The sequence below is a fragment of the Anser anser genome (genome assembly GCF_964211835.1).
Source record: "Anser anser genome assembly, chromosome: 8".
Lineage (NCBI taxonomy): Eukaryota > Metazoa > Chordata > Aves > Anseriformes > Anatidae > Anser > Anser anser.
In genome coordinates, this window is record NC_139728.1 from 27,148,725 (window position 1) to 27,159,537 (window position 10,813).

The following is a 10,813-nucleotide window of genomic DNA, read 5'->3' on the forward strand; positions in this document are numbered from 1 at the left end:
AAACATTTAGTTGGTTAAAGGAACATAGGACTTTAGCACCTAGATTGACGTTTCAGGGGAGTTTAGGCGTTTGGCAGCCTGGATTTTCAGGAGAAAGCACAGGAACTTCTGCCTGGAAGGAGCAGAGGAAGAAGATGTGAAAGCTGTGAGCAAGGTGTAGCAGGAGAGGAATACCTCCATCCACGCTTACAGAGTTGCCGTAAAGGCGTTTTTCAAAGAAACGGAAGATGTGGATGTAAAACTCCTCAGGCTGAAGAGGGCACTGTGTCTTCATCCTCACCTCTGCCGCTGGTCCTTCAAACCAGGGATCAGTTTTAACAGCGAGAAGAATGAGATAGGTGCTACAGCTAAATCCAAAATGTAGTTTTGTTCTCCTGTGCCACGAAATCATAGGCAGAGGGTGAGGCAAGGGGGAAAAAGCCACTCAGCATCATGAGGATCTTAGAAACATTCAAAGTTAATGTGACATAATCAAAGGGTTAAGGCTCAGCTACGAGGCGTGTCTTGGGGCAGAGATAAGGGGTCTTCAACGACATTCCTCCAAAGCTGTTTGCAGCGTTAGGCTGCTCACCTAACAGCCTCACAACACCTCTGCTCTCTGACCATGACAGCAGCTTTTCTCTGTAATTGCTGAGCACTTGTAACAATACAATAAGCACAAGAAAGAATAGACAAAACTGTTAAAAAGAAAGCTATAATTCATTAAAAGACACCACTTTGGACAGTACACGGGCCACATTTTTATTTTAAACAGCTTTTACAGCCAAAAATCAAGACCAGCAGCAATTATGCATGTGCGGGACTGGTACGGTTGCAGTACCGAATCACACCATACCAAGTTTGCCAATAAATAAAGGAATGAAAAAACAAGTACAGTGCATACCTAAAGGTCATCAGTACATAAGTGAGAGAAACACAGCTTAAGTAAAAGTATTTGCGTATTCTCTAGCTGCTTTAACGTTGCCCTTTAAGAACTAACCAAACCAACTCTTGCTCTGCACAGATCATCTTACAAGCGCTGGGCTAAATCATAGCTTCGCACAGGAACAAAGAAGTCGCTCTTGTGCCGTTCCCTCGCAGGGATGGGAAGAGAAGATCACAAATCTGAGGATCAGCGTTTGCCTTCCCGGGTACCCCGAAGCCTGGAGCGGTGTAGCGGACGCTCCTGGATCACTGACACAGCTCTGCCTCCTGCCTGGCCAGCTCCGTGGTGTGGGCAGCACCGCAGGCGCTGCGCTGGCTGTGTCTCCCCTTGGCAGGCCACTCCTGCTACCCAGCCCCCTGGCAGGGCTTTCAGGGGTACCTTATTCGCACGGAATTTGCCCGGCATGCATCACTGAGTAACAGGCCGAGCTTAATCTCGTTACTGCTTTATCATTGGTTTCATCTGGACCATAAACATCCATCTATCAATAAATAAAATCATTGGTTTAGCACTCAAATAAAAATTACAAAGTTTCCCACTGCAAACCATTTAAAGAGGTCTTCGCGTTCCCCTCTGTGCCACCCTCAAAAAAAATTACTCCCTCAAGCTCAGCAGGGTTTAGGATAACAAATTTACGTACTGCTTGGACAAGACAGGGGCTTAGTTTGGCACCACGTTTCCAGCTATGGAGTCAAAGCACTTCCACGCCTCTGCACCTGACTGCACGAAGTGCACATCTATGCTGTTTCCACCAGCATGCATCAAAAGGGGAAATCCAACAGTACTTACTATCGATTTCCTCCCCAGGTGACTGAAACAGTCCTTTTACAAAGCCTATCAGCCTAATCTAGCTAAAATTCAAAGCAAAAACGTTCTTCGAGTCAGAACCAATGCCTGTGTATACCGAGCTTCCACAGCAAGCTTTCTTCTTACCCACAGCCACTTGCTCTAACAAACCTTGTAAAAATAAAGCCTTAAATTGTGAGGACACGCTTCCTTTTCCTGCTGGACAGGACAGAATGGTCTCAAGTGACCCATGCCCTCCTCCAACTGAGTATTTATAAGGCACTAAAATTAAGCAAAAGCAAAAAAAAACACCAACAAAACCAAACCAAAAAAACAACCAACAAAAGGCAAAACCAAAAAAATCCAAATAAACTGACCCACAACAAGTAAAAAACTGAAATTAATACTTGCCTATATGAAATAGCAGCATTTTTTTTCAGCTGTACAAAGCCAGAACAATGACAGTTTGAGGCAAAAAAACCCACATACTATTAACCATTAAAGAAGTAACCCTATATCCACTTACATTTTATAATCAGAATCAGCACAAATCTGACAGGCACAAGTAAAAAGCATTTGCTTCACACCTCAACGCTCAGTTTTGGAACCGAACCAACTGTTGGCGAGTTTAACTGAGACTGCAGCACGGGATAACCCAAGCAACCCAGAACCACGCAGCATCATGCGGCGCTGCACAGCCAGGTCGCGGTACTGTTACTAAGCTGTCCTACAGGTTACTGACCGGGGGCAAATGTTTCCAACATCATGATTAATTTGACAATTAATTCAGCTTTGGCACCTATTTCTGTCACCTCCTTACCATTTTCAAAAGTAATTTTAAAAATAGCTATAGTGTATAGCCGGTGTTGCTTCGGTGTCATCTTTTCCAGTTATTTTTCTCGTGTTTGGAACTGGGTGAATTCACCCATGTTACTAAATTAGATCCAAGATACAAAGGCTAGCACTTCAGATCTCTTAAAAACAATCACTTTGAGTTTGGAAAAATGGTTTTAAAGCATCCTAAGAAATACTAAACGTAAGTTTATAAAGCATGAATTCATATCTTTAAACGTCAACAAGAATGAGCTTATTTGGAGGCAATAAAGCTTTTCTTTAAAAAGGATATACTGACTAGCTAGCTATAGGTAAATTCATCTTTCCCTGATTGCTTAATTAGGTCATTCAGGCTCAGTGCCTGGCAGCTTTGCAGATTTTGTCATACACTTCTGGAAAGGCATCCTTGCAATTCATTTGCTCCCTCAGCTTGTGGTATAACGAGCCATCAAACATATCCCAGAACTCCTCACGGGTCATATAGCAATCTGCATACAGCATCTGGAAACTGAAATTTAAAAAAAAAAAGGAAGAAAGAGACAGATTCAGTATTAATTGTGCCGCAGGGTTTGAAACAGAATCAAAAAGAAAACAGGGCAAGCTATGAAGAGCAAACATTCAAAAAAAAAATGCTTTTTAAAACCAAGCAAATCTAATTGCTCACATGGATTGTGCTGGGACACTCAGCCAATTATATTTTGCGGATTTAATGTTATCATGGTTTCTCTTCCAAGAGTAAATAACATTTGATGGTGTAAACAGCAGAATACTGATACAGTCATTTTGGTAAAGATGGGAAAAGAAAGCAACCGAAATTACTGCTGCTTTTAATATTTTGGTTCAGAAAATGTCTTCAGCCATCAGTGCACCGCCACTTTTATTAGTTTTGCTACTACAAAGAGAAAAGGAGAGGAACTAAAAAATGTATATAAAACAGTGGTTCATATTTAGACCTCCTAACTATCTGCAGCCAAATCTTCCAAAACTGTGTATTCTCACAGCTTGTGCTCGCAGAGACACAAGTCTGGAGAGAACTTCAGAAGTTGCCCCAAACCAGGAGTCTGGCCCCCAGCACCGAAAACCACGCATGACCTAAATGATCCCTAACAAATACTTTTCTATCTGCTTTGGAAAGCCTGCATTCCTTTTTCTTCTGTTGAAAGCTTTTTAATTTCAGCTTCAAAAAAAAAAAGCTTTTTTTTTTTTTTCCTGCATGCTTTCTTATGATCCATGGAGATACAGTCATGGCATCTCATACCAGCCAGCATTACAAAATGCATTCGAGACAGTGGTGTGTCCTTTTTGTTTTTAAAGATTTCTTTGAACTCAACACCGAGACTAAAACTGTGAAGGAAGAAGCCTGCCAAATTAGACTAGGGCAGGACTATAAGTTTATAGGGTAAATGAGGCACGGTGTAACAGAAGTCCATTTACAAAAACAAACGGAATCATTATTTAGCTGTGGATTCATTCTTACTCACTTTTCTCTCCAAAATGCAGCTACCATCAGAGTACGGCAGTAAAATACAGGTACATAAAAGCTCTGTTGTGGTTATGAACTGTGAGATCAAGCTTTTATACATTGTTTATTTTCCAGTGACAGGTACAGAAGACACTAAACTCGGTTAGTAAAGAGAATTAAATTAAAAGCTTAATTTCAAGTTAATTAAAAAAGCTTAAAATTAACTTTTGGTTGCTTTGTTCTCTGGCAGATGACTTATTATAGGTAAAAGTCATTTACATTCTCCAAATCACCTAGAAGCAGACTCACCACTGTTACTCAGACACATGGGACAGAATCACTGTTAGACTGAGAAATAGGTCAAAACAGAAGTGGAGTTAACTTATCCTGATGGTGTAAAAATACCACGTAGTTGGTTTTTTGCTCCTGAAAAACAAGTAACTGCTTCTCTACTGACACTACTACAGCAAATTAGGCTGGCACGAGCCGCTGACAGATGGTGGGTGCATGTCTCACTGTGGTCCTGTGTAACGAGGAGTGGGGCAGGGAAAAGGAGGCTCTGAAAGCGCCACTTGTGAGAGGAAGGGCTCCCACCGCCGCCTAGGGATGAGGGGGAACAGTCAAGGCTCAGCTCCCTGCACGAGGGCGCACCAGCCAAGGACAGGGCAGAGCTGCCACACGCGCTGCCAGGACCGCAGGGAGCGGGACAGCCCCAAGGGCAGGCCGGGAAGCTGTCCAAGCTCTAACAGCCTGCGGGATTCCTGAAGGGCCTGTGGCCAGCTGCGGCCAGCACAGCACTTGTGCTGCCCCTGCTCTGAGCCGGCCTCCAAACCAGTCAGCCTCAGTGTGCAAGCTCAGCGGCTGCCTTCCCAAGGACGGGGCTGGCTAGCCTTGCTGAGCGGTCACCAACGCACGCTAGCACCCGTTCAGCACGGCAGCTGGTTTACAACTGGTTTACATGCCCGTCAGCGCAGACCTGCTGAGGTCTTTCTGCTTGCGTGGACATATTTTGTTGCAGCACATTTTACTCCCAGAGCAGTCCAGAGCTGCAAGGATGCATGGGTGACCCGTTTGGAAGCTATCTAGCTCCCAAACACACTGCCAAGAACTTCAGCCAGCGAGCCCGTTTATTAGCTTGGCTTTGCAATCAAATCACTGAAGTCGCAATTGTATTTAAAAATTGTAACATCAAACCTAGTAATTAAAGTTAGCTTTTCATTATTGTGGTTGTTTAATTATTGCGATATCAAAGTGCCGTACTGTGAAATAAATGCGATTAAACTCCACGGCTGTAAGTTATATGGCACTATTACCACGCTAACGAGTGGGAACCTTACCCATGCACGCTTCTTACAAACTTTTCCATTTGCCTCATTGAAGCCCTGGCTTCAAACTGTTTCCTTTTGGGCTCTCCATAAGCTCCGATATCCACGTAGAGCTCTGTTTCGTTCCCTTTTGGGTGGACCATACCAGGATTATTGGGCAATATGAAAGGGCATAACCAAAGAGGGTATACCTGCGGAGGTAAGAAAACATCCTGTCAAGTAGCTTAAATGACTGTTTTGTCGAAAAGATCTCTTAATAAAGGTGACAAAATGAAGAAAGAATTAAGAGGACATTGTCCCAGTTTGGGAGCAGATCTTACACAGCTCTTCCTTTCCCGTTCTCTAGCTGTGGTTTTTAGATCCACTTTCTAATGACAGTAACACAAACTAATTAAGATGCTCAGAATATGTGCAGTGTGCTCCAGGAATTACATCCGCCCCTCGCCCCCCCAAATCCTTAAAGACCAGAATGTACCTTTAAAATAGAAATGACCCCCCCCACCCCAATCCCAAAGCAAAAGCTGAATACATTCTGAATAAAAAGGGAACGAAGTGTTTTCTTTATCAGGTCAGTCCAAAATTGAAATAGCCAAATTTGTACTTCTTATACAAACTAAAATAAATCCAGAAACAAAAACAAGAAAGGGAAAATAATTTCCACAACATGATTTTAGCATGACTGCCAGTGATTTACGTGAAAAAAAAAATCAATTCAAGTCTTACTAAGTGATGAAATCTTTTAGAAGTGCTGGCCTTCTACTAGAATTTGAATGTCATGTTTATATTCGTCAGAAAGCTACGTTCACTCCTTCTGCAGCCTTGTGTCATGGACTTGGAAAGAACAGTACCACCCTGATAAGATAATGACCTTTCCCACAAGCAGACTATTATGCTTTAAAACCAATAGTCACAGTCCTTGTGATGCGCAATTTGAAATTCGCTGCAGTTTAAAAATGGGTGTTCTTACATTAAGGTCAACGTGGAAGGTTTGGATAGATTTTTCAAGGCTCTTCATCGGGACCAGCATGTCTTGTACAACGTGATGCTGCTCGTACAGCTTTCGGATCGCTTCTCCTTGGGTGAGTTTTAACAAAGAGATTTTTGGAGGAACCATCCAACCAAACAGGTAACGGAAAACGGGGTTATTGCCAAAAGGAATGATATCCTTTAAAGAGGAAAGAAGAAAAGTTTGACTTAGGAACATGTAAGTGAAGCAAAAGACAATGCCTAAGAATCCTCAGAGCAACGTTAAATGAGATTTTCAATAAATTTAACTGCTGATACTTTTGCTGAGCTATTACAATACAAACAGGAACTAAGAGAGGTCTGGACTGAATTTAGCTATACAGCCCATTCCTAAGCCTCTTCTGCTTATGACGAATGATTTTCAGAGCCATATGAATCCCAGTACACAGTCAGCCCCAAATACTTTCAGAAAATGAAGTTCCAAGAGAAGTAGGCTATTATCTTAAAAATGGGTGGAAGGAGCTCATAAGAAGCTAAACTTGCAAAACTCCTGCAAGAGCTGACACGTACAAGATCAGGTCTTCAAAGAATGTTACAGCTGTAAAATGTGAAGTACTTTCTGCATAGCAAACTCCTGCTTAACTTCTCCAGCAGCTGAAAGGATTTGGTATCTCACTCCGAAGATTCAAAATGTAGCAATAGTAATCTTCCAGCATGCCAAATAAAAGTTTTGCATAAATGCACATCACTACAAATGCATTCATGTAATTGAAATTAATGATGCAACTAAATAATGATCATTATGAGTTTAGGCAGGGCACATTTTCAGCCACAATTGACACATTCATGTTTTTTCCACCGTTTGTCTTTGGAAATCACTTAGTAGGCGTAAAATCTTAATGCTTAAATATGTATTTACATTTTAAATTCAGAAAAGCACTAAAACCGAAATTAGGAAGTTATGATACAATGCCTTAAATATAAAGTAGTGACTTTGGATTTGTTTTGCGCAAATACAGGACTTTACATTTGCCATGGACTTCATTGGGTTTTTTTCTGCCATTCAAGACAGAAGTGTTGCCAAGGGGAAGAAGGCACGTTGTACCTACACTGGGAAAGAGCGGAGTAGCTTTCCGTAGATGTTATTTTAATTTTGGAAGTGGTCTCACCTGGAGTTCCCAGAAGATGCTACGTGTATGTCTATGGTAATAATGTCTCGAGGGAATGTATTCAATTCCAGTCCTGTCAGCTTTCAAATACTTCTCCACATGCTTGAAGAACCATGGCTTGTAGTAGTTGCCAATTCTGTTTATCTACGAGGAAACATACACTCATTAGCAAATCCCAACATAGAAAGACAATGACACCTTACCAGACAACATTAAGTACGTTCCCGAAATTCCTTTACCATGAAGGATCAATGTTATATCTTCTGTGACAGTTCAAATGAGACTGTCTCAAGAAATCTAGAAAGCCTTCCTTTCTCCTTCTTCCAGCCACATGCATGGCTCCCTCTTACCATTCTTCTCACGATGGAGAATTTAAACGAGGCTTGCATGTTATGAGAGGGTAATAAGAGACCATGAATGTGACAGAACCAGATTCCTAAGACACTGACCTCTCAACCCATCATTAACCCAAAGCCCCATTATGGCAGAGGAGAAACATCCAGGTTGAGCGATGCAGTGAGCAGACAGGCATGTTTATAGAATGGACGTGCCGATTTGTCTTACTAGTAGTATTAACTGCATTAAGAGCGTGCTGGGGAAAGAGTTACTCTGAATTACTGCAGGTTGAAACAGAGTATATGTAAAAAGATACTTCTCTTCCTCCCTGGGTACTGCAAAGCAAAGGCAGATTAAATTATTTGCAGTAATAAAGGAAATCAATGGGTCGCTTCCCATCAATTGAAGAGATTTGGAGTACAGACTCTGTTGTAATAACAAAGAGCTGCAATTTAAAACATCCTGGCGGACAGATCTAAGTTTTCATCCCATATTAAGAGATTGTTCTAATCTTATAATGATTCTAGTTTTATAATGTCATATGGTAGCGTAGCTCCAATTAAACCTTGGGGGCATTGTTTTCATTGTGAGTAACTTCCCTTTAGTTACCTTGCTTTGTTCAGCTTCATCAGTCAGGACTCCTGTCATGATGACTGCTTCGTCCAAAGAATATACAAGTCCTTCCACAAAATTATTCTCCTTTTTCTTAGACTCTTCAGTAAACTTTTCACAAATATTCTGCAGTCCTCTTACAGGCTTATAATGGATTTTGACGTATTTCTTGGCAGGAATCATTTTTATTTCTGCTGCAACCAGGAAACCCAGAGTACCACAAGACCAAGGCACTGCATAAAATAGGTCTGAATTTTCAGTCTGCAAAAAGTATGTCATACTAAATCATATATCCATACTGACAACGGTCAATGACATTGTAAATGATAGCAAAATAACATTTTGTCTTACTGGTGAACATCTCACAAGGCTTCCATCAGCAAGAACAAGTTCATAGGCCACACAGGTATGTTGAAAAAGTCCATAGATATGGGATGAAGACTCAATGCCGGTTCCCATGATCAAACCACCTTGTTGAGAGAGCACATAACAAATCAAATGAAACACACTTCAAAATGAACGTGATTTACGAGAACAAAGCTCTGCTTTTAAGCTCTGGGTGTGGTTTTTAAGATTATTTGGAAAAAGGAAAAAATAAGTGCTTGTAACACAAATGCCTTAACAGAACAGAGTTCAACAGAGTATTTCAGGAAACTTTTAAATAATGCAAGGCGTTACTGCATAAAAGCAAATGAAAATGCAGCAAAATCAATCAGTTTCTTGTCAACACAACAACCCTTACCTACTGTAAGGTCATCGAGCTCTGGCACCACAGGAATAGTCCAGCCCATAGGATTCAGGTACGCAGTCAACTGGCCCATGGTGACCAAAGGTTCCACACGAACAACCTGAAAAGCCAAAAAAACCAATCCTCCCATCAGGCATAAGCTAAGTGTTTGGCATTAATGATGACAAACCACGGCTAACTGGATTGTACACCCATCTGTTATCAGAATTCAGAGACTTACTTCCCCAAGAGCGCTACTAAAAATAGTTGAAACTGTTTAGTGATTCCTCCTCTGCCTCAACATCTTGTTGCTCAGTCCCCAAGCCCATAAATCAATCTGGGCTTTTAGACTTCAGCACATAAAACTAAGCAATCCCATATGCTGTTTTTTTGGACAGAGTGATCCAAGCGCACGTTGTAAAACCCGAATATCGGTGGGTCTACAAAACCTACTGCCACAAAAATCCTTTGTTCTTTATGGGATCCTGCTCTTGAGCTACAAACACGGTAGAAAACGCTGTAGGCTTCAGTTTCATGGAAGCGTTGCGAGGAACGTTACCCGTCTTTCGCTGTCCACTTCCAGGACGTCCATGAGGTTGATCATGATGTTCTTGTGGACCTTCTTGTACTTCCCCACACGGAGCGACACGGTCAGCCAGCCGGGCCGGCCGGTGCACATGTACCTCTTGCTGCCTTCATTTTTCCACTCCCGCACCTGCAAGCAGCAACACCACAGCAACGCTTTGAGAACTCAGACGCCTCCAACAGCGTATTTTTCCTTCGGCGTGAAGAAAACGTTCATAAACATTGCCATTCCCCCAACGGGCGGGTGACCGACCCCGGCTGCCTCAGAGCGGTGAGGTCCCCCCGCAACCCCAGAAACTTACAAGCGAAATACCGCCGGAGGGGGGCAGCTACGAAGGGGGAGAGTTTCTAAAGCCCTACAGCTTTGGGGTTTTCTGCCGGGGCCCCAAAATCGAGCCACGGACCCGTTTTGAGCCCCCCCAGGGCCCCCGGCACGGGGCGCGCAGCCCGTTTCACGCCCCCCCCGCCCCCCCCAAGCCCCGCGGGCGCCGTGCCCGCCCCGTCAGCCCCGGGGCGCTGTGAGGGGCCCGGTGCCGCCCCCCGGCCCCACCTGCCCCTGGATGTGCCGGACGCGCTGGGCGTGCAGCCGCGGGGCGCTGTGCAGGCGCCGCACGGCCCAGGCGCGCAGCTGGTAGTACACGTCGAAGAGGATGGAGAGCGGCAGGAGGAAGAGGCAGACGAAGACCCAGCGGTGGTGCACCAGCACGGCCTCCAGCCCCCGGTGCCGCACCCACAGCAGCAGCAGCAGCAGCCCGGCGCACAGCGACCACAGCGCCGACATGGCGCCCGCCGGCCCGCCCGACCCCCGCCTGGCCACCGGCCGCGATCGCGACCCGCTCCCCCCCGCTCCCTCCGGTTCCTCGCGCCCCGGCGCTAGGACCCGCGCGCCGGAGCCGCCCCCGCGCGCCCCGCGCGCCCCGCGCCGCCATTGGCCGCCGCCCTGAGGCGAGGGGAGGGGAGCGGCCAATGAGGGCGCTGCGGGGAGATCGGACCAGGCGCGGGGGGCGGTGATTGGCTGGGAGGGGGCGGGCCCCGCTCGGCGCTCGGCGAGGCGGGACCGGGAGCACCCCGGGGGGGGGGGGGGGA

At 44.7% G+C, this 10,813-nt stretch overlaps 1 protein-coding gene across 2 annotated transcripts; it reads right to left on the bottom strand.

The window, feature by feature from the left end:
- Positions 1-716: 716 nt before the first annotated feature.
- On the bottom strand, positions 717-10,604 carry DHCR24 (24-dehydrocholesterol reductase). 2 transcript variants are annotated; one of them, XM_083846872.1, is made up of 9 exons: positions 10,278-10,604; positions 9,702-9,857; positions 9,158-9,263; positions 8,767-8,885; positions 8,413-8,676; positions 7,468-7,611; positions 6,300-6,497; positions 5,345-5,523; positions 717-3,053 (listed from the first exon to the last, which is right to left on the bottom strand). In XM_083846872.1, the coding sequence occupies exons 1-9, from the start codon at positions 10,506-10,508 to the stop codon at positions 2,900-2,902; spliced, it is 1,551 nt and encodes a 516-aa protein (XP_083702998.1). In that variant the 5' UTR covers positions 10,509-10,604; the 3' UTR covers positions 717-2,899. The 2 variants fall into 2 exon arrangements, with proteins under 2 accessions (XP_083702998.1, XP_083702999.1); XM_083846873.1 differs by lacking the exon at positions 10,278-10,604 and adding an exon at positions 10,030-10,169.
- Between the last annotated feature and the right edge of the window lie 209 nt (positions 10,605-10,813).

Coding starts and splice junctions, on each gene's coding strand:
- DHCR24 (XM_083846872.1), bottom strand. CDS start 10,508: ATGTCGGCGCTGTGGTCGCTGTGCGCCGGGCTGCTGCTGCTGCTGCTG. Junction 5,524..6,299: donor CCTTCCACGTTGACCTTAAT/GTAAGAACACCC, acceptor TTACCTCCGCAG/GTATACCCTCTTTGGTTATG. Junction 3,054..5,344: donor TTTGTAAGAAGCGTGCATGG/GTAAGGTTCCCA, acceptor TTTAAATTTCAG/TTTCCAGATGCTGTATGCAG.